At 36.8% G+C, this 24054-nt stretch overlaps 1 protein-coding gene across 1 annotated transcript in view; it reads left to right on the top strand.

The window, feature by feature from the left end:
* Window positions 1–24054, top strand: part of ATP11A (ATPase, class VI, type 11A) — a 76236-nt gene that overhangs the window by 21847 nt on the left and 30335 nt on the right. Inside the window, exons 3-12 of the mRNA XM_009997966.1 lie at window positions 7351–7440; window positions 8544–8624; window positions 11880–11987; window positions 14316–14444; window positions 14701–14804; window positions 17220–17270; window positions 18259–18323; window positions 19942–20023; window positions 21295–21445; window positions 22622–22819. Coding sequence (XP_009996268.1) covers window positions 7351–7440; window positions 8544–8624; window positions 11880–11987; window positions 14316–14444; window positions 14701–14804; window positions 17220–17270; window positions 18259–18323; window positions 19942–20023; window positions 21295–21445; window positions 22622–22819 — 1059 coding nt within the window. The remainder of the gene's footprint in view (window positions 1–7350; window positions 7441–8543; window positions 8625–11879; window positions 11988–14315; window positions 14445–14700; window positions 14805–17219; window positions 17271–18258; window positions 18324–19941; window positions 20024–21294; window positions 21446–22621; window positions 22820–24054) is intronic.

Raw genomic sequence — 24054 nt, 5'->3', positions numbered from 1 at the left:
CACAGGGGACAGGGGATGGGGTTTAGAGTCAGTTCACAGGCTGGCGGTTCCTGCTGCTCCTTCCTCCTCAGGAAGAAGGATTCCTTACAGTCCTGCCCTGCTTCCCCATGGGGTCCCTCCCATGGGAGAGATCTTTTTGTGATGATGAAATTAGTGGAAGCGTCAAGTTCCCATGATTTGCAATGAGGTTGTTAAGTATGACTTAAACCTAGGGTGAGCTGAAAGTCCCTCCCAGCAGTTAGAAAATAATGATTTTAACTAGGTGAGGAGAGAGACTTCATTATGTTTTTATTTTGATATAAATAATGCTCACTTAAAGGTTTTAAATGTTAAACACTACGCGTGAACTGTATCTGTGAACAGATTTCCATGAAGAAGATACTATTGGTGGAAGTAATTTTAATCTACACAGTGTTTCCCGAATAGTCTGTTTATTGATTAAACTTCTCAATTAAAAAGTAAAATATAAGTTGTCTTTGGGAAAGTAGATAAAGCGGTGATATTTCAGGAGGGAACATAGTTCTCATAAATGCTTTATAGTATTGTAAGTTCCTTAGACTGCTGAAAGCTCAGTTTTAGTGACAGTTTCTTTGTATGAGAACTTGCCATGCTGTCTTGCCTGTACTGTCCCTTTCAAGTAAACTATTTTTCACATGCTCCATCCCAAACAGCCTGGGTAAAGCACTGCTGTGACTTGACTTGCATTTATTTTCGTTCTGTAAGCTAGCTGGCTCTTAGCCTTTCATTGTGTCCTTGGTCCTTGCTCATTTGCGAACACTTTGGAGAGGAACAGCTTATGAAACACAGGTGGAAGCTTCCTGAAAAATAATAAAATGTACAAAATTAAGGTGGGAAATCTATAATTGTTAGAGTAAAATAAAGGTACTTGCCTGCAAGCACGCTATATAATGTTACCCCAACCATGAAGGGTGTTTCCTTTGTCTTTCACCAGTAAGACAGACAGTAACTTTCAGCTCTGGTTTTATAGGCTTTTAATGCTTATATAAGAAAGTATATGATTGCTCTTCAAGGATGAGGAACTCTGAACTTCCAAGTACAGATTTTACCAATTTAAGACAAACTGAATTCCTAAAAAAGATGGTTTAAAACCGTGAGAAAACGTCATCAGTTACACTGTCTGCATGCTGCTGTAATAACAAATGTCCTGTCATAAAGCCCTGAAAAAAGGCAGCAGCTTGAAAGAACTAGGAAATTCCAAAGTTCATATTATATCCTTACAAAGTTAAACTTTACTGTGCTTCACCATAGGTTTCCTGTTGTCAGCAAGATAATATGATTCCAGTACAGAAGGATATTTCTTGTATATTGCAGTGTCACTGTGAAATGTAGTTAATGCTCTGTCTGCTTAATGACATATTCCTACTTGTGAAAATTTATATCTAGACAGACCTTGGCCAGACAGAAATGGTCTTTTGAATTGATGTGTTAATTACATTACGACTTTTAACAGCACATTACAGAAAGCCTATTTTGAAATAATAAAAGGCAAAAATTTGTCTTTTGGATTGTGCGTGCAGTTTGCTTATGTTCTAGAGGTGGTGACCTTCGTAATCTCGGTCCTTATGTTGGTCTAACTTTTAGCTACTTCAGCTGCTTCCTGCTTTTGACAGGCGACCTGAAGAATGAACCACAAGGAAGAACTAAAAATTTCAAAGATACAGGATAGGAATAGCTGTTGAATGAGAGATCAGGGAGACACCTTGGTGTGTCAGAGATGGACAGCAAACTTAGAAACCACAGGAACATTCTGCAGGAGTGATTTGTTTTAATTTTTTTTCCATACCAATCACAGAGAAAAATGGGTTAGAGAGACTTACAAAGTCTTTTAGTCTTCTTTTCAGCCTGTGGGTCATCAGTACATAATCTTCTGCCCTGATGATCCTATCTAGTTGCAAACTTTTACTGTCATAGTTTTAAAAGATAAATTTTTATGGCTACAAAACCCACTTGTGCCTGGGTCACTAACATAATTGGAAGCAGTGGAACTGAAGCTCCTGGAAGATTATACTGAAGAGTGGTGGGATATGACTTTCAAATGAAATAAAAGATTGAATTTGGTGGATCCACAACTGCTAATTGCAGAATTTTCCCTAAAGTGAAGAGATTTCATTCAAATTAATTTCTTATACCACTTTCCCTTCTGCCTATAAAGAAGAAATAAAGTGAATGTAGATGGGAAAACATTGCTATTATTGCCTCCTGCTTTGAATCACTGTGTAACTATATTCATGGACCAGAAGTGCTTCCAGTATTATTTCACAAATAATGCTGTCATCTATTATCTGCATCTTTCCTCGGGACTTCTCATCAAATACTGATCCAAAGATTGATTTATATGAGAATGGCCTGAAACAATAATGCTGCATGTTGGGAATCCTATAAATTGTAAGGGAAACCTTAGCTGCCTTTATTGCTAAGTTGATTGTGAGTCATCTCAATTGCAGTGACTAATAGTTAAATAGAATTAATTCTGACATGTTTCAGTGGATGTTGTTGAAGTGTTGCTTTCTTCCAGCAGAAATTCATGCCTTGTGCTGTGTCTCTTCCCTGCAGCAATCATTTTTAGTGTAATTTTAAAACACAAAGACTGGGGGGTACTCTGATTCCTCATTTTATTGCACATTTGGAAGAGATGTTAGTACCAAAGCTTAAGGAAATGTTAAAATGCCTCCACCAAGATGAGCCACTTGGAGCCTAGAGAAGATCTAAGGCTTTCCCACACCTCTCCAAGGATTTGTCTGGCCTCTCTAGGGCCATGACATCACAGTTTCATGATGTGGGATTGAAACACAGCCCTAAGCAATGACATCTGAAAGTCAAAAAAGCATCCAAAGCCCAACGTGGGCACTGGTATGGTCACGTGTTTGTGAAGATGATAAATATTTGTGTCGCTTGTCCTGTGAGGGCAGAGAGCAGAGGTAGGCACAAATGCATGTGGGATAGATACCAGTGCAGGAAATGTTCGTGCTTTTTAGTGTAAAATTGCTAATCTGCTCTGAAAGCAGCTGTAACACAGAGCTCCCAGCTTGTGCCCAGGTACTCACTAACTCACAGCTGTACTGGCTGAAGCAGAAGGTTGGATTTGATACTGCAAGTGTTCCAACACTCGGGTTTGCCCGTCTCTGCCAAAAGGGCAGAAGCTGTTGGTAATAAAGAAGTCCATCTTAAATGCTCCCCCACTGTAAGTGAAGGTAAGGTTTGTGACCATCTGAGGAACCTAAAGATATACAAGTCCATGGGACGTGATGAGATATATCCCAGAGTCCTGAAGGAACTGGTGGATGTAGTTGCCAAACCATTGTCCATGCTATTTGAAAAGTCATGGCAGTCAGATGAAGTCCCTGGTGATTGGAAGAAAGGACATGTTACACCCATATTTAAAAAGGGTAGAAAGGAGGACCCTGGGAATTACCAACCTATCAGCCTCACCTCTGTGCCTGGGAGGATCATGGAACAGATCCTCCTAGAAGGCATGCTAAGGAACGTGAAGGACAAGAAGGTGATCCAGGACAGCCAGCATAGCTTTACCAGGGGCAAATCCTGCCTAACCAACCTAGTGCCTTTCTAGAACAAAGTGTCTAGAACATCAGTCAACCAGGGAAAAGCAGTGCATGTCATCTCTCTGGATTTCTGCAAGGCCTTTGACATGGTCCCACACAACATCTTTCTCATTGAATTGGAGAGAGATGGGTTTGATGGGTGGACTGTTCAGTGGATAAGGAACTGGCTGGATGGTCACATCCTGAGGGTAGTGGTCAACAGCTCTAAGTCCAGATGGAAAACAGTGACAAGTGGTGTCTCTCAGGGGTCAGTGCTGGGCCCAGTGTTGTTTAATATATTCATTAATGATACTGATGGTGGCATTGAGAGCACCCTCAGCAGGTTTGCTGATGGCACCAAGCTGGGTGGTGCAGTCGATATGCCAGAGGGACTGGATGGCATCCAAAGGGACCTGCACAAGCTAGAGAAGTGGTCCCAGGTGAACCTCATGAGGTTCAACAAGGCCAAGTGCAGGGTCCTGCACCTGGCCTGAGGTAACCCAAGCTATGAATACAGGCTGGGGGAGGTCACACTTGAGAGCAGCCCTGTGGAAAAGGACCTGGGGGTACTAGTGGATCAAAATCTGGACATGAGCCACCAATGTACAGTTGCAGCCCAGAAGGCCAACCACACCTGGGCTGTGTCAAAAGACGTGTGGCCAGCAGATGGAAAGAGGTGATTCAGCCCCTCTACTCTTCCCTGATGAGACCTCACCTAGAATACTGCATCCAGCTCTGGTGCCCCCAGCAGAAGAAGGATGTGGACCTGTTGGAATGTGTCCAGAGAAGGGCCACGAAAATGATCCGAGGGCTGGAGTACTTCTCTTATGAGGACAGGCTGAGGGAGTTGGGGTTGTTCAGCCTGAAGAAGAGAAGGCTCTGGGGGGACCTCATAGTGGCCTTCCAGTACCTGAAGGGGCTACAGGAAAGCTGGGGAGGGGCTTTTTACAAGGGCTTGCAGTGAGATGACAAGGGATAATAGTTCTAAGCTGAAAGAAGAGAGATTTAGGTTGGAAATCAGGCATAAATTCTTTGGTGTAAGGGTGGTGAGATACTGGAACAGGCTGCCCAGAGATGTTGTGGGTGCTCCATCCATGGAGGTGTTCGAGGGCAGGTTGGATGGGGCTCTGAGCAGCCTGTTCTAGTGGGAAGTGTCCCTGCCCATGTAGGGGAGTTGGAACTCAATGATCAAGGTCCCTTCCAACTCCAAAACTTCTATGATTCTATAAATAAGCAGTTAAAGGCATATGTCCATGTGACTTACAGATTCTCTGATTAACTCTTTATCTAGGCGCAGTAAACTAATGTATTTAATATCTTCATTTTTAATGTCTTACCTTCAAACATCTTCTGATCTTCTTATCTTCTTTTTCCTGCTTAAGTAGGGTAGAGAAACTGTCTGGAATGCAGTCATGAGGTGAATCTTGCTCTGAGTAGCAGCCAGTGTTGTTTCTCTTGGGAGTGATTATGGTGGTTAAACAATAATCGTCCATTTGTAGGTACTGCTCTGAGCTACTGATGGCTGGGACAGAGGAGGTCTGTCTAGAAGGTCCGTGTAGACATCTTAGTGGTCTGTTGTTCTTGCCTAAATGGGTTCAAAAATTGCTACTGCTTCTTTGAAGAAGAATGAGCAGAATAAATACGTACTTTATATGTCTGAAGCCCAGTAAAAAAGAGTGCTGAAATGCTGTCGGGTTGTTTGAAAACAAAGTTTTAAAACGTTCTCTGTGTTAAAGAAGCGTCCATCTTAAGTGACAGCTCTCAGACCATTAAATGGTACTGCTACAGGTTTTTCACTTTTTTCCACAAAGGTGGAGCTGTGTGAAAGACCATTGCTTGACAGAGGAATCAGTGAACTGAGTTTAGAATATGGGGAGGATCAGATACTAAGGGTAAAGATGAATATTCAGCCCTTCTGTAGGTTTTTGTTACAACTAAAATTTATTTGATATCCACAAACAGATGTTTTACATGTCTACTCTTGACAACAATCTGTTGTCAACACATATTTAGTCAAATAGCCCTACAGGAGATTTAAACAGGAAGTTACTGCATAATAGATTACATTTTTATGTTATGAATGGTGATTTGGGGCAGCTTGTATAAATCATCAGTCTTTGATGTTTAAGAAAACCCTTTAACATGGAAAAAACACTTCTTCTGTCAAAAGTACTAAACAAAAATGTAAACAAAAGTTTTTTACTGAAAGCTCTGTTAATTTTTTTTCAGAAACAATAAATTGCCTGATAATCAAAGTTAATGATGAAAAAATAAATATATTACAATAGAATAGAATCTGTTCTGTCATATATCACAACAGCAGCTTTGAATGTATAGGAGTATTGTGCAAGGAAAAGTAATCAAGTCAAACCAGTTCTCTTTCAAAATTTCAAGATAAGTAACTGGGTAGTGGGCAGTGCAAGCAGCATTCCAGTCTGATTAGAAGTATTCTGACTGCAATGTGAGAGCACTTGGACTTTCCATCTGTTTACTGTATGCGTGCCTGAGTTTTGGCTTGTACATAGGTGATTTAATACTGAGGTAGCTATTAACCAGGAAAAGTGTTTACTTTAGGCACATTTAGAATAGGTCCTGCTTTTTGACACATTATAGAAAAAGAACACTTCATTCCTATCTTACACGTATCCAGGCTTCAGCTCCCAAGAAATAAAAGGATTGCTCTAACATAATAGGGATTTCGCATACAATTAAGGCATGCATCTTGAGGATCCTTTCATCTGCAGTTGAAAGGTATTTTCCTTCTAGAGCTCTGGCTGTCTTTGCTTTCAGGGCCAAACTTGAAAAGTGTCAAACTTGTGGCTTAGTTTGCATATCAGCAAGTATCAGTACAATCTGCCAAGAGGAGACAAGACATATTTGTAACAGAGCAAATAGATTAGGAGAAGCTTCTTGGCCCATCTCCTTTGAAATGAAAGTTATGTTGGAATTGTCATTAGGTATCAAATGATATTTTCGATAATAAGATAATACAGTGTTAGTTTTCTCAAGTCCTCTCCCGCACATATTCACACAGTTTTAGCTGACATTTTAATATGCATTCCAATAAGCAATTCTTGCAATTTTATTTTGAGCTACAGAGTTAGTTGTGTAGAAATAGTATGGTTGAATGTGCTGCAGAGCAGAAGGAGCTAGATGACATAAGGTCCTTTTTGTCTCACTTTTCTATTATTTTTTTGGTTTGAGGTTTTTCCATTTTCTGTTTGCAGTTGAATATACTGTTTCTTATGTAGACTTTTTTTCAACTTTAGATAATTTGTAAGATCAGTAGAGAAATCTATTCTTATTCACTGCTATAGTTTATTTCAAGGAGTATGTTTGTGTCCAAGACAAGAAACAGAAGACAGGATGAAAACATATATTTGGTCAACTTGCTCTGACTGAGTGTCCCCTACCTCATCAAGTCATGTACAAAGTGGAAGTGAATTAAAAGTGATCTTTGAAGTGACCAAAATGTTTTTAAAATTCATTAATGGCTTTAAATAAACTGTTCTGTAACTAGATCTCTGAATGAACATCGTTGCTAGTCAAAAACTATATCAATCCATAGTACCAAGATTGTTTCAGGTCAGAAAATGTATATTATTCCAGGAACACAATTGCCAGTTTAAAATTCCATATCAGTAAACTATGAGAGAAAGTAACAAAAATACTCTGCTTCTTGTTTCATTTAATCTTGAATTGCAAATTGTGATTTTATTTTATTTTTGTAATATAGAATGTAAATAATGCTTCTTTCATAGACACTGATAATCTGTGCATTTGTTTTCAGTACACATTTTGGAACTTTGTACCAAAAAATTTGTTTGAGCAATTCAGAAGAATAGCTAATTTCTATTTTCTCATCATTTTCCTTGTTCAGGTAAGCTATCCCCATTTTTCAATACATTTCTGAACTCTTGCTAAATGATGAAGGAGTTGAAAAAGGTTTAAAAATGCACTGCTTTTGATGATAGAGGTGGTAAATGGTTGAGCCTCAACAGCTTTTTACACTGCATTTCTAGGTTGGAAATGTGAATCTAACCTAAAGAAAAATTAACACCATCACTGCTTTGATGGCAAGACATCTCTTGATATAATTGAAAAGAATTAGTGTAATTTTACACTTCTTGTTATAAACAAACATCCAGATCAGTAAAAACATAGATTATGTTGATTACAAACTTTTTGTTAGTTTTGCTAAATATTAAATTTTTGAACAGATTTATGCAATGGCAGAAGTTTTCTCACTGCATTGTCATCAAGGCCCATAGGGAAACCAATATATAGATGCTTATACAATAGTTGTTTAGGGTACACAGATATTTTGTTTTGTAATTATTACCTTGGATAACTAGTTTGCTGCTTTCTAGGTATCTTCATTCCAAACCTTTCACAATCACTTAAATGCATTAAACAATAAAAATCTTACTAAGTAAAAAGCTCTATTACTTTCTACACCAGGTTGTGTAGAAAGAAAAGCTATGCAGATTTCCAGGACGGTATTTTCTTATAATTTGAACTCCTTTTCTGAGTTCTGCCTCTTTGTTTATAATTGTAGAAGCCACAAGTGAATATTTCAGTATTTCCTCCTTGCACAATAACAGCTGTATTGTGCAACACATAAAATCAGCATCACGCTAATTTTTAATTCTGCTCAGTACTTTTGCCTTGAAAGATGCAACTTTCCAGTCTGGTACTTAAACTCTTGCAAGCAAATATTTTTTTCTACGCATTACCATATGATTGTTAATGTGATCTAAATACAGTATTGTATCTTATTATAGCAGGTAGTTATTTTTCAAGTTGTGATGGTGCAGTATATATTGTTAACATTGTGTTAAAAATACCGTTATTTTTTTAATTAAAAAGTTGCTTCAAGCTTTGTAATATACTGAGGAAATTATTACTTGAAACATCTTGCCTGGAAAATAGACTGCTTACATTCACAAACATATAACCAGAAAATATTTGGGTTTGTTGCAGTTAATTATTGATACACCAACAAGTCCAGTTACGAGTGGACTTCCACTTTTATTTGTCATCACTGTTACAGCTATCAAACAGGTAAGTTACTATTTGTTTTACATTTCAATTTTTCCTGCCTTTTGTGTTAGACTGTCTTAGGGCAATGCCTAAAGCATGACTGTGATGAAATTTTGATAGAGTAATTTTATATTTTTCCTATAGTTTAAGTAGAATTGGTTACTATATGATGATGTCTCACTAATTCAATTTGGGTTTCTAAATTATTTTATGATTTTGATGCCCATGTGTTCCATGGAATCGTTTTCATTCTTGTGTTAACACACTTTGACTTCTGTTTTTTTGTTTCTAAATAGCCATCCACATCCTATTATCTATTTCCATAATGACTAACAATGATTTTAGTAAGAACTGCAAAAACTTACAAAAATCTGCTCTTACCTTTGAGCTTTCCTTATCCTATACAGTATGAACAGATAATAACAATTGTTTTGGTTCAAGTTTTCGGTTTATATTGATTATAATCTACAGTTCATAACAATGGATGCAGTGCTTTCTACAGATTAGTATTGAAAAGATGTTATTGTGTGATCTCATTTTTAATGGAAAAATTAATCCATAAAATTGAATTATTTTTTAGAAATTAGTTTTTGCTGCATCATTGAGTATAAAAGATCCTAGAAAAAGTTCTGTCAAAACAGAATTGCACAGTACAGATACGAAATTGTACAGGTTGTCATTTTACTTTCAAGTTAGTATTACCAAAAGGAAAAAACTAACAGTTTTTTGTCTGCTGCCCTAATCCTGCAGTTCTACAGTTGACATGAGCACTTAAATGTGAATAGGATCTTCCTGAAATTAATGGAATACCAGATTAATATAGAATATTTTAATTCATATAGGAATATTACAATCAATTCTGAGTGTATGAGAGCTTCTGATATTACAGAGTCAGTCTGGATCAGGAATTAATCAGGAATGAGCTCATGACTGCCCTTCTGTTGATTGAGCCAGAACTGAATTTCTTAGTAAGTTTCGGGCCAGCTGAAGGAGAACAGAGGATACCTCATCTGACATAAACCTTACTAGTGCAAAGTTAGTTCATGAAAATTTTTGCTAAATTTAAATTAGCAAGTGAGTTTTTGAACATTATTTTGCATTTAGTGCCTAGAACATTCTTCTGCATTTACTGTACCATCTCACCATAGCCACAGAGTAATTTCTAAAAATCTGGGCTCCTAAAGTAAGTTACAAATAACGGTCTTCACAGTGGTGTTTTATGTTTGGCTTTTTGCCTTCAGTCCAATTTAATGATATTTATTCCTGCAGGACAACTATCTGTGTAAGAACTCCAGCACAGTGAGTTCCTTTTCACGGGTCAGTCTTCCCTATCTCTGCGTCCAGACACCAGTAATTTCTTTCCTTCATTTCAGTGAATGGAATGTGAATGTGAAGGGAAAATCTGCACAAGCAGCTTGACCTGCAGCATCTTTTGGTCAGCCACTTGAGCTTCCAAAAAGTGGGTTTTTTTTAGGGAAAAAAAATCATTCAGTAGTTGAACATCAAGGCAATTTCTAGTTCCTTTTTATTTTAGGTCAAAACTTGTAGAAAGGGTTCTGTATTTCTTACATATCTGTGAGGGTCTATGATGATTGAAACAGTGACAATCTGTTGACCCTGGTCAGTAGCCAAACACCTATCCAGCCTCTTGCCTACTTCCCTCTTCTGTGGAAAGTAGAGGGAAAGTGAAAAGACTTGTGTATCATGTTAGTGATGCTTTGATAGAGAAAGCAACAGCTATGCACACAAGCCAAGGAAAATAAGGGATTCTTTCACTACTTTCCATCAGCCCCCTTTCCAAACAACCCCCTTCTGACTGCTTTCCTTGAGCTTTTCTTGCTGAGCACAGGTGTCATATGGTGTGGAGTATCTCCCCGGTCAGTTCAGGTCTGCCACCCAGTCCACTGACCTTTTTTTTTTTTGGTGTGGGGGTAGGTTGAAGAGGAGGCATTGACACTGTTTTATACCTAAGTAGGAAGCTCAGCAGCATGTGGGCTGCTGTGAAGAAAGTTAGCTAGGCCCAGAATAGAGGGTAATTTTGATTGTCCCTTAACAGGGTAAGTGATTACCTTCACAGTCTGTATGGTAAATGCAGACTTTTCCTTCTTTAATTTTCAAAGGAACTATGGAGAACACTATTTTCATTTATTTACAATGCTAACTATACAGAATTGAGTATGTTCTGTAGCAGAATTAATCTGTTACTGGTGAGCAAAAGTTGTGATAGGTACAATACCTAATACTTTAGGTGTGGCTTTCCCAGTATTTTAAGTATTACACTTCAGAGTTTTACTGTAGTTTGGTAGTGGCCTACCAAAGCCTAGATTATAACACAGGCTGCCTAGTACTGCAGTTCTATATATCTCCTTGAGTCTTTCTCCTGACAACTGTTGTAGACTTCAAGACCTGCTTCAGGAGCAGTACCAACTCCTGTGTGTACACATTACACTAAAGTTACAATAAAGACTCTATGAGTTCCCAGAACATCTCTGAGAGCATCCAAGGTAGTGATACTTTCATTCTATATTGAATTTTTTAATGTGCTCAAGAGAGTTACATGTAAAAATGCTATGAAATAAAAGTCGTATTTTCTATCTCTTAACTACTGGTGTCTTTGTCAGTCCCAGTCTTTATCGTGTGGCAGGACGTCTTCAATGGAAAGTTGCACATTCCCTTTGTCTTTTCATATAAAACACAAATACAAAGGATAATAGAGCAATCAAAATAGTTTACTCTGCAAAGTCTCTTTCCACGACATTTTTCAAGACTATGTATATTTTATATACGGTTAATAAGTTTGATATAATTGTATGACAGTCAGGAAATATGACCACCTTCACTCAGGTCATTGCTTTGTTGTCTTTCAGTACAGAGTCCCAGTCTTCCAAAATATATTTCCTACACTTTTATCTTTTCAGTAACTGCTTCTGTAAGTACTTTGCACATACTCAAGAGTCCACGGAGTATGAGCAAGAGATTATCACATCAAGACGTCATTACACACATCGTAAACATCCTTTTTCATCAAAATGTCTTTGTTAAAATATAGAATGTTGTTGACTAATTTTAACAGAGAATGCTGTTGATCATGTATGTCCAACATGACTGCATTACTGATGTGTATCAAAAATTCATTTGTTTTAGTGAGAGTATGATTATTTTTTCTTATCTTTATCGAGGATAATTTTTTTTTAACTTTTGTTGCAAGCCAGAGCTGTTCTATGTCTTTATAGTCAAATGTGCATGACCAAGTCATTCAATTTCACTGTTTTCTAGGGTTATGAAGATTGGCTTCGACATAAAGCTGACAATGCAATAAACCAATGCCCTGTTCATTTCATTCAACATGGTAAACTGGTTAGAAAGCAAAGCCGAAAATTAAGAGTAAGTAGCTATGCCTTGACAGATTTTAGGAATCAGACTTTATTTCACACTTCCTGTGTAACAAATTATACAGAAATAGAGTGTGATGATGTAGCATTCATTACATGTAATGGAGATTAGATGTATCATACACTAATTTTTAATGTAGTGCCTCTGAATAAAGTATTTTTAGAAGCTAGATGTATTTCTGCTTTACCTCTGCTTTTTTAACTCCTCTCATAACTCATAATTTTCCATTTTTTAACTTGGAATTTCCCTCATTTTTTGTCTTCCATGTTTCCTCCTGTTTTGGTCCTGTGTGGTTATTCACATTAATAATTTGTCAGTACTACCATTTTGTCCAGTGTACGCAAAAAAATTGCATACATATACAACATCTTCAAAATACTCTCTTCACTACCCAATAAATCACAGCCTCTTTGTTGGCCTTCTGAATGCTGTTACATTCTCTTCCTGCTATTTTGAAGTTTATTTTCAGGATACTTTTTTTTTGGGGGGGGAGGACATTAACTTTTAATAATTATTCTCTTTATAACTCAGCAAATTTGATAAATATTTTCTGTTTGGACACAAATATGTCTACAGTGTTCACGGCTTTTCTGCTGTGTACCACATAACTGGAATTAGTATTCCATTAATTAATCTATTGCCCATATTTTCTTCATTGTTTCCATATTCTTTACTTTTCAGAGACTGTATTTTGAGCAACTAAACGATAGGAGAGTCAGGCATATCTGAATGTATGGTTTAATGAATACAATTCTCTGACCTGTATTACACAAGACAACAGACTAGATGATATAAAGGTGCCCTTCTGCACCTAAAGCCTGTGGACAGTTTATTAAAGAAAGGAAAAAAAGACTTGCTAAAAGATAAGGTTTCTTTTTCACAGAATCACAGACTGGGTGTGGATGGCAGGCATCTCTGGAGGTCATCTAAGCCAATGCCCCTGCTCAAGCAGGGCCACCAAGAGCTGGTTGCCCCAGACCATGTCCAGACAGGTTTTTAATACCTCTATGGATGGAGACTCTGCAATCTCCCTGGACAGCCTGTGCCAGTCCTCAGTCACCCTCAAAGTGAAAATGAGATGCATCCTCCCATGTTTCAGGTTGTGCCCATTGTTTCTGGTCCTGTCGCTGAGCATCACTGAGAAGAGCCTGTCTCTGTCCTCTTTGCACCTGTATATGACTGAGTGGCAAATGTTGTCAGAACACCTTTTAAGTTTTAGTAAGATACTCTTTGCTATTATTTGTAATTGTTTCGTTGTTGGTTGTTGTTATTATTATTACTATTATTATTATTCCTTCATTTTTTTCTTTTGCAGATTGTTTATTAACTTCTGTTTCAATAGATTGTAGTATTATAGATTGCTCTGGCCTTGCGGGGTGACTTGTATTCTGTGGCTTACAGAGAGAATCTTGCTAGGTGAATTAGTAAATAGTAAGGATCATTCAGCACTATGATCTGTGGAAAAAAAGTAAGAGGACTTTTGTCTTTGAGTTGCACCTAAAAACTCACTTTTTGATGTGTAAATGTTTTCAATGGCATCTTCAAAAACTCCAGACACAGTGGGTCTGCTTTTTCTCATGCTTCTTGTTGTAGTATCACTTGACTGCCTGCTAAACTGCCTAGAGCACAAGTCCTGTGAGGAGTGGCTGAGGGAGCTGGGGTTGTTTAGTCTGGAGAAGAGGAGGCTGAGGGCAAACCTCATTGCTCTCTGCAACTACCTGAAAGGAGGTTGTAGTGATGAGGGGGACAGCCTCTTCTCCCTGGTGATGTGTGATAGGACCAGAGGGAATGGATTCAAGCTGTGCCAGCGAAGGTTTAGGTTAGTTATTAGGAAAGCATTTCTTCACTGAAAGGGTTGTCAGGCACTGGAATAGATTGCCCAGGGCAGTGGTGGAGTCACCATCTCTGGATGCATTTAAATAACATGTGGACCTGGTGCTTAGGGACATGGTTTAGTGGTGAGCTTGTGCTGTTAGGTCTAGGGCTGGACTGGATGATCTTGGAGGTCTCTTCCAGCCACAGACATTCTGTGATTCTGTGATCTATTAAATAATGTTGCAAAACTTATGACAGTATGTGAAAAATTGTTGTCTTGAGAGGAAAAGGTAGTACACAGTAGACCTCAGTCATTCCACAAGGTGTAATTGAGTTTTTCAGATATTAATGTAGTTATTTATTTCTGTGGTGAAAACCTGCTGTAAATTTAAAAATGCAAATTTTAAAGACATTTGAGTGAACTTAGGTTTTTAATTTGAAATTTGAAATTTGGGCTGCTACATAAATGATAATGCATTTTATTTTGTTGTGTTTTTTCCCTAGGTTGGAGATATTGTAATGGTAAAAGAAGATGAAACATTCCCATGTGACTTAATATTTCTATCAAGTAGTAGAGGAGACGGAACATGTTTTGTTACAACAGCTAGTTTGGATGGTGAATCCAGTCATAAAGTAATAAAATGCTCTAAGTTTTCTTTTTAAGGCAAAGATTGCGTTTAATTTTTTACACAGATTACAGTATGACTTCATGCTTAGATGTGTGAGCAGATATGCTAACTTTGTATAACTTTCATTTCTACCAGTTGACTTAATTCCTCTTAAAGCATCAGGACTTATGGAAAGTTTCAATATGTATTTGTTTGAGATTTTGTCTTCTATACCTGTCTTTACTTTTAAAATTTTATTTATGCCTATTTGTTTATTCCAGACTTACTATGCTGTTCAAGATACAAAAGCATTTCACAATGAACAAGAAATTGATGCACTACATGCTACCATTGAATGTGAACAACCTCAGCCTGACCTTTATAAGTAAGAAAATAATTCTTACCTGTTTCTTTTAAGGTACCCTAACAATAAGTTATAAGAATATAATAATGAAAAGATACTGGCTGCATCTGGCTGGTTAGGGTGGGCTCCAGAGTCAGGGTTAATCTACCATCCATGCTCCTTTCCTGAAGGTAGTTCAGTGGTCTGCTCTAGATCAGTGGTCTCCAAAGATGTGTGCACCAGATAATCCACTGAGATGCACAATGAAAATAATTTAGAACTTATATTTATTTAATATAAAGAATAAGATTCTTCTGCTTCTAGTACAAACTTCATCAGCCACATTATGGGGTAAAAACAATGACAATTTAATCAGATCTGACAAGAATTCAGCCAAAAAAAAATGAAATCAGGACTATTTGAAATATGGTTTTACACCTGTTATCATTACTGATCAAGTTCACCTTACCAGCTTTGAGATATTAACTAATGATAGTATGAAGCCATTATGATTAGCAAGACATTTAAAAACTGAGCATCCAGAACATAAGAAAACTTTTAGCACTGTTTGAAGTAAGATAAATACTTATAAAAGTACTCTCCAAAATTTCACTAAACTTTAGATAAATCTTTAGAAGCCTCTTTTGAGGTTTATTACTTAATAGTGAAAGACAAAAAACCACTGTGTACTATTGGGTACTTTTTTTTCCAGCCACAGTAAAACGAACTGAAATAATACACAGAAAACAATATGGTGACAAACTAAAATGTGCTCCTTCATGGACAAATACTATTGAAAGTTGCATAGAAAACATTGCTTATTTCTGAGGTGTCAGGCTGCCTCTTTTCCCTGATCTCAGTGACCAAGGAACTGTCCTAGAAATCTGAAAAAGAACAGATTCTTTAGAAAACCAATTTTGTGAATAACTTGATCCTTTTTGAAATTTATGGCTCACAACGTGAATGATTGGATGTTGAAGCTCATGCTATTATAGATGGTGGAATTCACTGAGACAGTTGTTGACACCTGAATAATGAGAAGGCTTATTGGTAGACAGCTTCTGTTTTTGCTAATTTTTACTTGATGCTTCACCTCTCAAAAAACCACAATGGTGAATCTTTCTTTCCAGAGGCGTATAGCTTTACATTATGCTGCTTCATAACAAGCTCTGCAGTGTCTTTAGATGTGGTTCTACTGCAATGTATATTCTCTCAGCAGATGGGTCACCATTCCTCTGAGTCTGAAGGGTTCCCTTCCAGGGTAACCGACCCAACAGCTCCCCACAATTTCCTCTGCCATCCAGAATGCTCATGTCCAGCTTTATCCCTTTTGGTTTGAGGTTACCTACTTGGACAATGGTATTACAAGTACAGTTAACTGAGTCTGTCTGGAATGGGGTTCATTTTCTTGCCAATAGCCCACGTGGTTTAGTGTCTTTGATTTCTGATTAAAACAGTGTTGATAACCTGCCAGCATTTGAGTTACTGCTGAGCAGTGCTTGCACAGTGTCAAGGCTTTCTCTGTTTCTCACTGCCCCAGCAGTAGGCTGGGGGTGGGGCAGGAGGCTGAGAACTGACACAGTCAGGAAGACTGACTTGAATTAGCCAGAGGGATATTCTGTGCCACATGTTCAGCACTAAAACCAGGGAAGAGGGCGGGTAGTCATTCCAAAATAGCTGTTGCTTGGAGACTGGCTGTGCATCGGTCTGCTTACAGGAGGTGGTGAGTGGTTGCCTCTGCATCACTTGTTTGGTTTGGGTTTTTTTGCCTTCACTTACTAAACTGTCATTGTCTTGCTTTTCCCTGTCCTGCTGGGAGTGAATGAGCAAGAGGCTAGTGTCTGCTTAGTTGCTGCCCGAGGTCAACACATCAAATATAGATAAAATGTACTTGGAGATATTCATAGGGGAAAATTATTATGTGCTTTATGCTTTTGTTTTTTTTTTAACTCAGCTGTAGATTTTAAGTTTTGTAGAGAATATTAATCATACTGTTAGTTACCTTAGGTAGCTTACAGAATAAGATTGCTTGTCTAATTAGAAGATTCATTAATAATTTTATAATCTTTAATTTCTTTTTACACAAATCTTATACTGAGTTGCTAAACTGTGTATTTTTGTATCTACATGTTTTAAATATATCCACATGTATCTATATTCTTGTTTACTTCCTGGGTAATCAGAGCACTTTTCATTGGAAACTGTTTACTTATTGTAATAAAGACTTTCTATCAAATACTCCTCAAATAAGTCTATCCTTGCATACACTTTTAAAAGATTTTAAAAGTACGAGTAGTTTGCTTTTATAAATATGTATGGGTGGTATATATACATCTATATAGGAAGAATGACAGGTCCTTGTAAGGTACATTTAAAAAGCTGAAATACTGGGACATATATAAATAAGAATACACAAATTAGCAATGCTCTTAAACTACTTTTTTATTTCCCTTGCAGATTTGTTGGTCGGATAAATGTTTACCATGATAGGAATGAGCCTATTGCAAGGTAGGGAAAATCTGTGGGTTTTACTAATTTAATCATTTTGGGGGGTTCACTTTGAATAACATTAAAAAACACTGAATGTCTTGTTTCTTTTCCATTGCTGTATAAATAGAGTATGACAGTTCTACATGCTTTCTGTTTATAAAGTAGTTTTTGGTTTTGTACTTTTACGGAGATTTATATTACATATTGTGATCCAAAATACTATTTTAAACTGCATGAGGCTCACAGAAAAACCTTGGTTGTAAAGAACTTCAAGATGGCATCCAACCATTAACCTAACACTGACGAGTCCTTAACTAAATTATATCCCTAAGTACTATGTCTACATGACTCTTAAATATGTCCAGAAATGGTGACTCCACCACTACCCTTGGCAGCCTGTTCCAATGCCTGATAAGCCTTTCAGTGAAGAAATTCTTCCTAACATCCAATCTAAACCTCCCCTGGTGCAAGTTGAGGCCATTATCTCCTGTCCTATCACTTTGTAACTTCCTTGAACAGACCGATCCCCACCTCTTTACAACCTCATTTCAGATAGTTGTGTGTAGAGAAGCCTTACATTCATTTCTGTACTCCTCAAGAAATTATGCTTTGAAATGTATACAGTAAGTATGTATTGGATATGTTGTATGCCATTTATACTTAAGATAAAATGAAAGAATGCATTGTCCTTAGTAAGTAATTCTAACGTGCAAGTCACTATAGTTTATATAAGCCTAAAAAAGGCTTGAATCAGTATTTTTTAAAATAAACACCTTAGAATTAGTATGATGAGTCTTTATTTAGGTACCTCCGTATGTGGTTTTTAGATGCATTGATTTAACACTTGAATTGTGAAATTATCTTAATTTTAGGCATCTATAATGTAGTTTAAATTTTCACTTAAAAGCTTTGAATATTGCCTAAATATTCCTGGTTTATATGTCTTCTGCTAAGGTCTGCTGTTTCTGTCTAAATGTTTGTATTTTGTAATACTTACCTCTTGCAGGCCATTAGGATCCGAAAACCTGCTTCTTAGAGGAGCCACTTTAAAGAACACAGAAAAAATCTTTGGTAAATATTTCAATTGATTATTTAAATGGACCCTGAAGTAATAAGTGAACATCAAACAAGGCTGCAACCCTACAGTTACTACTGATCATATGATTTCTATTCAATCACTTGATTTACTACTTTTTAAATAGGGTTTACTGTTGCAGTAATTGCAGTAGAGTAGCTATTAATCATACAATGTCTATAAAGGTCTGAGTCTGAGTCGAGACCTGCTGGTCAAACTAAAAGGCAAGATGGAGCTACACAGGCAGTGGAAGTGGGGACAGGTATCATGGGAAGAGTATAGGGAAATTGCCCAGTTGTGTTGGGATGAGCTCAAGAAGGCCAAGGTGCATCTCAATCTGAGCTTGGCAAGAGATGTAAAGAAAAACAAGAAGGGCTTTGACATAGTTCCCCACCACATCCTTCTCTCTAAGTTAAAGAGATATGGGTATGATGGGTAGACTGTTCAGTGGATAAGGAATTGGCTGGATGGTTGCATCCAGAGGGTAGTGGTCAATGTCTTGATCTCCAGATGGAAAATAGTGACAAGTGGTGTCCCTCAGGGGTCCGTACTGGTACTGGTGTTGTTTAGTATCTTCATTAACAATATAGACAGCGACACTGAAAGCACCCTCAGCAAGCTGACTGATGGCACCAAGCTGGGTGGTGGGGTCAATAGGCCAGAGAGATGGGATGCCATCCAGAGAGGCCTGGACAAGCTGGAGAAGTGAACCTTATGAGGCTCGACGAGGCCAAGTGCAGAGTCCTGAACTTGGATCAGGGCAACCAGAGATGTGAATACAGGCTGAGAAGAAATACAGCAGAATACATCAGAAACAGAAAATGCAAACTGAGATACGTATTTTGTAAATTCTTCAAGAAAGCCTAGTGGGGGTAGTAGTTCAGTTCTAACAAGCCACTCTGATGGCAAAAGTAACAAGGATCCAGGTCATCCTCTGCCTTATACAACTTCTGTTCTTCCAATAAAGATCATAGATAGCATGAACTACTTAGCCTGAAATACCAAAATCTTGCAAGTTTTTCTCCAAAAAGGGTATAAAAGATCAATTAGTTTAAACTTGCTCTTTGCTTTCAGATGTAATTAAAATTGCTGAACTAGTATAATTATTGTTTAATCTTCTAAAGTTTAGTCTCTCAAGCTGTGTTATTAACAGGAAATCAGTAATATCAAAAGATCACTCTTTTCACAAACTACTACATTATTTTGAAGCAAACAAAATCAGTGCCTGCCTTTTATTCATTGTGGTTGAATCCTGTAGTTTAGCCGTATCTGGATTTTCTTTTACAATGTATGAGTTAGATTTTAAAATCAAAGCCAAAAAAAGAACTTAAAAACACAAAGGGATTTATTAAAAACCCAACTTTGGTCTAGCTTTGATACATAGCAACATGTTAGTGTTTGGGAACTGTGACTCTGGAATGGGATGCTGCCTAAAGTTTCCCTTTGAGAACCAAGATGTTAAAGCGCTTCTGCTTATGTGTGTCATCCAAATATTTGGGTTTTTTTGTTCAGACTACAGAATATTAAAGAAATGACAGAGTGTAATATTCTATTGTGCTTTTATTAAGTGATAGTACTGTGCTATCTTTAGTAAAGCAAGTTCTCTAATTTCAGGTGTTGCTATCTACACTGGCATGGAAACAAAGATGGCATTAAATTACCAGGCAAAATCCCAGAAGCGATCTGCTGTAGAGAAGTAAAGTTTCTAATATTTATTTTGGGGGTGGGAAACTACCTGTTTGAAGAATGGTGAATAAAAAGAGTATTTTTTCTTTTTCTAAAGGTGTATGTTTCATTGATATAAATTAAAAAAAGAAAAACAGGGACTTAAAATTGCTTCTTTTGGTGTCTCATTTGTTATTTATAAAATGAATCCTATAACACTGTATAAATTAGTTTCTCAACAATGAATTATTTAATAACATTAAATATTAGAAAAGAAGCCACCATAATGTGATGCTTACCTTTTCACAATGTGATGTGTTTTGCTGTTCTGGAAGACTTTTCTTTCACTGGTTAGATTACACCGTCTGACAGTATTTCTTAGATGATGTGTTTTAATATCATTACATTCTTTGTCATTGCAATTAAGTCTTGGGTTCAATAGCAATAACTCTTTTGATGTGCTTCACTTTAGATCAAAACACAAATCATGCCTGTGTCAGGTTTTCTGTGGTTTAGCTAAAATTAAAAGTTTCATATAGACATATAAGATGGAAAACAAAGACACTTCTGTCCTCAAGGGATGAGCTGTCATTGGTTGCTTACTTTTTTAAAAATAGAGAAGATTATTTTCCAGTCCTACACTGCTATCTGAAATCATCAGGTCTGAGTAAGGTGTCCAACCTTGTGGAAAAAAAAAGGTGTAATTGACATACTGACTAGCTGACTTCCTTTCTTGTACACAGTGACTGAGCAATGATGATGTGACTTTCTCTGTTGTTATTGATGGATATAACCCATGGCTTTTAGTTCATGACCATCACTGATGTAAATACAATTTTAAATGCAAAGTGTTCCTGCTGTTTCTTATTTTAGATCTATCTAGAAAGACTTAAAGCCATTACAGCTACATAGCAAAATCTTCTCTATATTTCTATAAAAGTGCTTATGTGAGTTGTTTTCTATTGGTTCAGGGAAATGGCATCAAAAGGTCTTCAGATACAAAGCTGGTTAGTCAGTTATGGTTGCATCCGTGCTATTTTTTCACTAATATACTAGGTTTAGTCATGTGTCACATGGATTTTGGAAACAATTACAGCAGTTAACATTTTAAGTAGAAAATGATCCTCTAGAATATTTTTCTTCATTGGGAAAACACTGTAGAGAAGTTATTTCACATCATGGCACTGTTAGGCTTGCAGTAAATGTTAGGCTCAAGCACAAGTATAACATTCTTTAAATAAATTCTGCAATTTATATGCTAATGGTATTTTAAATTTTTTTTTTATTATTTTTTTTTTTCAGATCAATGAATGCATTCCTTATTGTATACCTCTGTATTCTCATCAGTAAAGCACTAATAAATACTGTCCTGAAGTATGTCTGGCAGAGTGAACCATTTCGTGATGAGCCGTGGTATAATCAGAAAACAGAGCCAGAAAGGAAAAGAAATCTGGTATGGAAAGAAATGAAAATACAGAAGAAGTTTCACTAAAACCTTAATCTATAAGAATCCTACTGATAAGTATATGCAGTAAATCAGAAATGCTTTATTTTCTTACTAACTGTAGTGACAGTATATTTGTAGAAATCTTGGATATTAAATTTTTGCACTTCAATTGTATGTAAATGTAACTGATGATAGAATGTCTATTCATTGGAAAAAGCCTCATGAAAGTTTTTTGGAGTGTCCTGTCATTGCTGTGAATTACTGAACTGACCTCTTGCAGAGGAATATAGGACTGAAAGGAATCCCACAGCTATTGGCAGTCATACAGCTTGTGTGTTGAAAAGAATCTGCTCTTTTGAGAGTAGGAATCTCTGTAAAAATACCCCTAAAAAGGTTAGTTTCATATAGTCCTGTAACTGTCATGAGCACCAGAGACAAGCAACAGAGTTGCCAGTGCCCAGTGTGCTCACAGGAGCAAGGAGATAGTCCACAAAGGATATCCAGATGATTCAAGCACTACAAAAAGCATATTATTTCACTAAATCCTCCTAATTGGACTAGGAGACAATTTCCTTCTTTACCCTAAATGCATGATGAGCAGATGCTAGCCAGGCATGTTCTGGATTTCTCATTAGCACCAGTAATGTTATCTCAACCTGCTCAGCAGGTTGACTGTACCTTCAACAAGTCTCCACCACTGAGTAAATTGAACGAGGTTATTTGCACATGTTCTGTTGTATTGAGAGAAGGAACCTTATATTTTTATAATGAAATGCTGCCTGAAAGTTATGTAATTTGGTAATCCTTGAATGAATTACTCTCATTTTATGGTATTTAAGTCGTGAACACACATTTTATCGTTTTCCTTGTTCTCATGCAGGTGTTCAGCACACTCATTAGTTGCTCTAGACCTTTACAACAATGATACGTTATTGTTCTCTGCACCCTCATGTCTGTAAAGAAAAACACAAAGTTACAACAAAAAATGTTTTATTCATCATGTCAAATTAGTTATGATGTTATAAATCATGGAGATATACACCCTGTGCTGAACTGTGAGCTGTGAAAGGTTTTGCTTATTGTTAGAAAGTTATTAGAAGAAGATAATTTGCAAATGTAGTTGTCTTCTGGGGTTTTGATGGTACAAGAAAAATCAATTTTTTAATCTTGTTTCTTTGGCAGTTTCTTCAAGCTTTTACAGACTTCCTTGCATTCATGGTTCTTTTCAACTACATTATTCCTGTATCCATGTATGTCACTGTGGAAATGCAGAAATTTCTTGGTTCTTACTTCCTTACATGGGATGAGGAAATGTTTGATGAGGACACAGGTGAAGGACCACTGGTGAATACTTCTGACCTCAATGAAGAGTTGGGACAGGTAAATTTCATCATATTACATTTTTTCCACTGTATATTTTTCAACATCATACTTCTAATGAAGCCTTTGATGGTGAATCCTTATTTGTGATTTTAGTTAAATACTGTCATAATGGTATACATGCTTTATTCCTGTTTTCGTGTAATGGGTGCTGATCCCAAAGCACCACACTGAAAGACAAGAAGACCTTTGCTTTGTAGCATTTGTATCTAGAAATGTATTATGAAACTGACTATAGGAGTTGAGATGAAAGAAATCCATATATATTCTGTCTACATTTAAAAAGTTGAATACAGATATTGTGTCCGTAGATAGTGAAACACTGGGAAATTTGGAAACTTGCCTTTTCAGTATAATGAATATTAGAAAAATCAATCCAGGGGAAAAGTTCACATATTTAATAAATTCTGTTACGACTGAGAGCAAAAATTTATTTATTTTTTTATGCACTTGATAAATGTTGAAGTTTGTTAAGCAATCTGACAAATACTAAATAATTGCCTTACTTTCACAGTTTAATTCTTATCCCTATGTAATGGTCTCAATTTATCAAATAGACACATGCAATCTGTATAGAGTACCTATATTCATTATCCAAAATTGAGCTTGTGTTGCTCTAGCTGTTCTGGTTTGTAGTTTAAATTTTGGTTTCATTTTTGATGTTGTTATTCTTGAATTCTGGGGCTCGTTGTATGAGATAAAATGAATTAAAAACTCTATATTGAGGCAAAAGGAATGTTAACAGGGCAGTAACAATGCCCATGTATATAACTGTATGTGACTGTTAGTACAGAGTCTTTATTTGAACTAATGTAAATGTAGTAAAGAATTCTGATACTACCCTAAAGACTGTTCTCACAGTAACTGATCCAAATCCAGGCATGTACATTAAGTAATGATCCATGGGAAATGGAACTTACATGCAATTTGTTTCCATAAATGTCTGTCTTGCAGCAAGAAAGACATTAAGAACCAAAAAGAAGCTTGAGAGAAGAGCTAAAATAGGTTAAACTCATCATTTATATGTGTCATGAGGCAAAAGAGAGCTTGGCTGATACTGTAGTATGATAAAGCCTTTCAGGGCCTACATTTGCTTGGAAGTTGACTTCCAAAAGAAATTGTTGTCTTCCTTTTTCTGAAAGAGCCTGGATAAGGATCTTTAAAGGAGGATGTAACCCAGTAATAATCTCAGTTTTGTTAAGACACCTGGGAAAATCTCTGTTCATATTCCTGCT

This window comes from Chaetura pelagica, unplaced genomic scaffold (assembly GCF_000747805.2).
Source record: "Chaetura pelagica isolate M959 unplaced genomic scaffold, ChaPel_1.0 scaffold123, whole genome shotgun sequence".
Lineage (NCBI taxonomy): Eukaryota > Metazoa > Chordata > Aves > Apodiformes > Apodidae > Chaetura > Chaetura pelagica.
The sequence above is the reverse complement of the archived record's forward strand: the minus strand, read 5'-3'. Positions and strand labels throughout refer to the sequence as shown.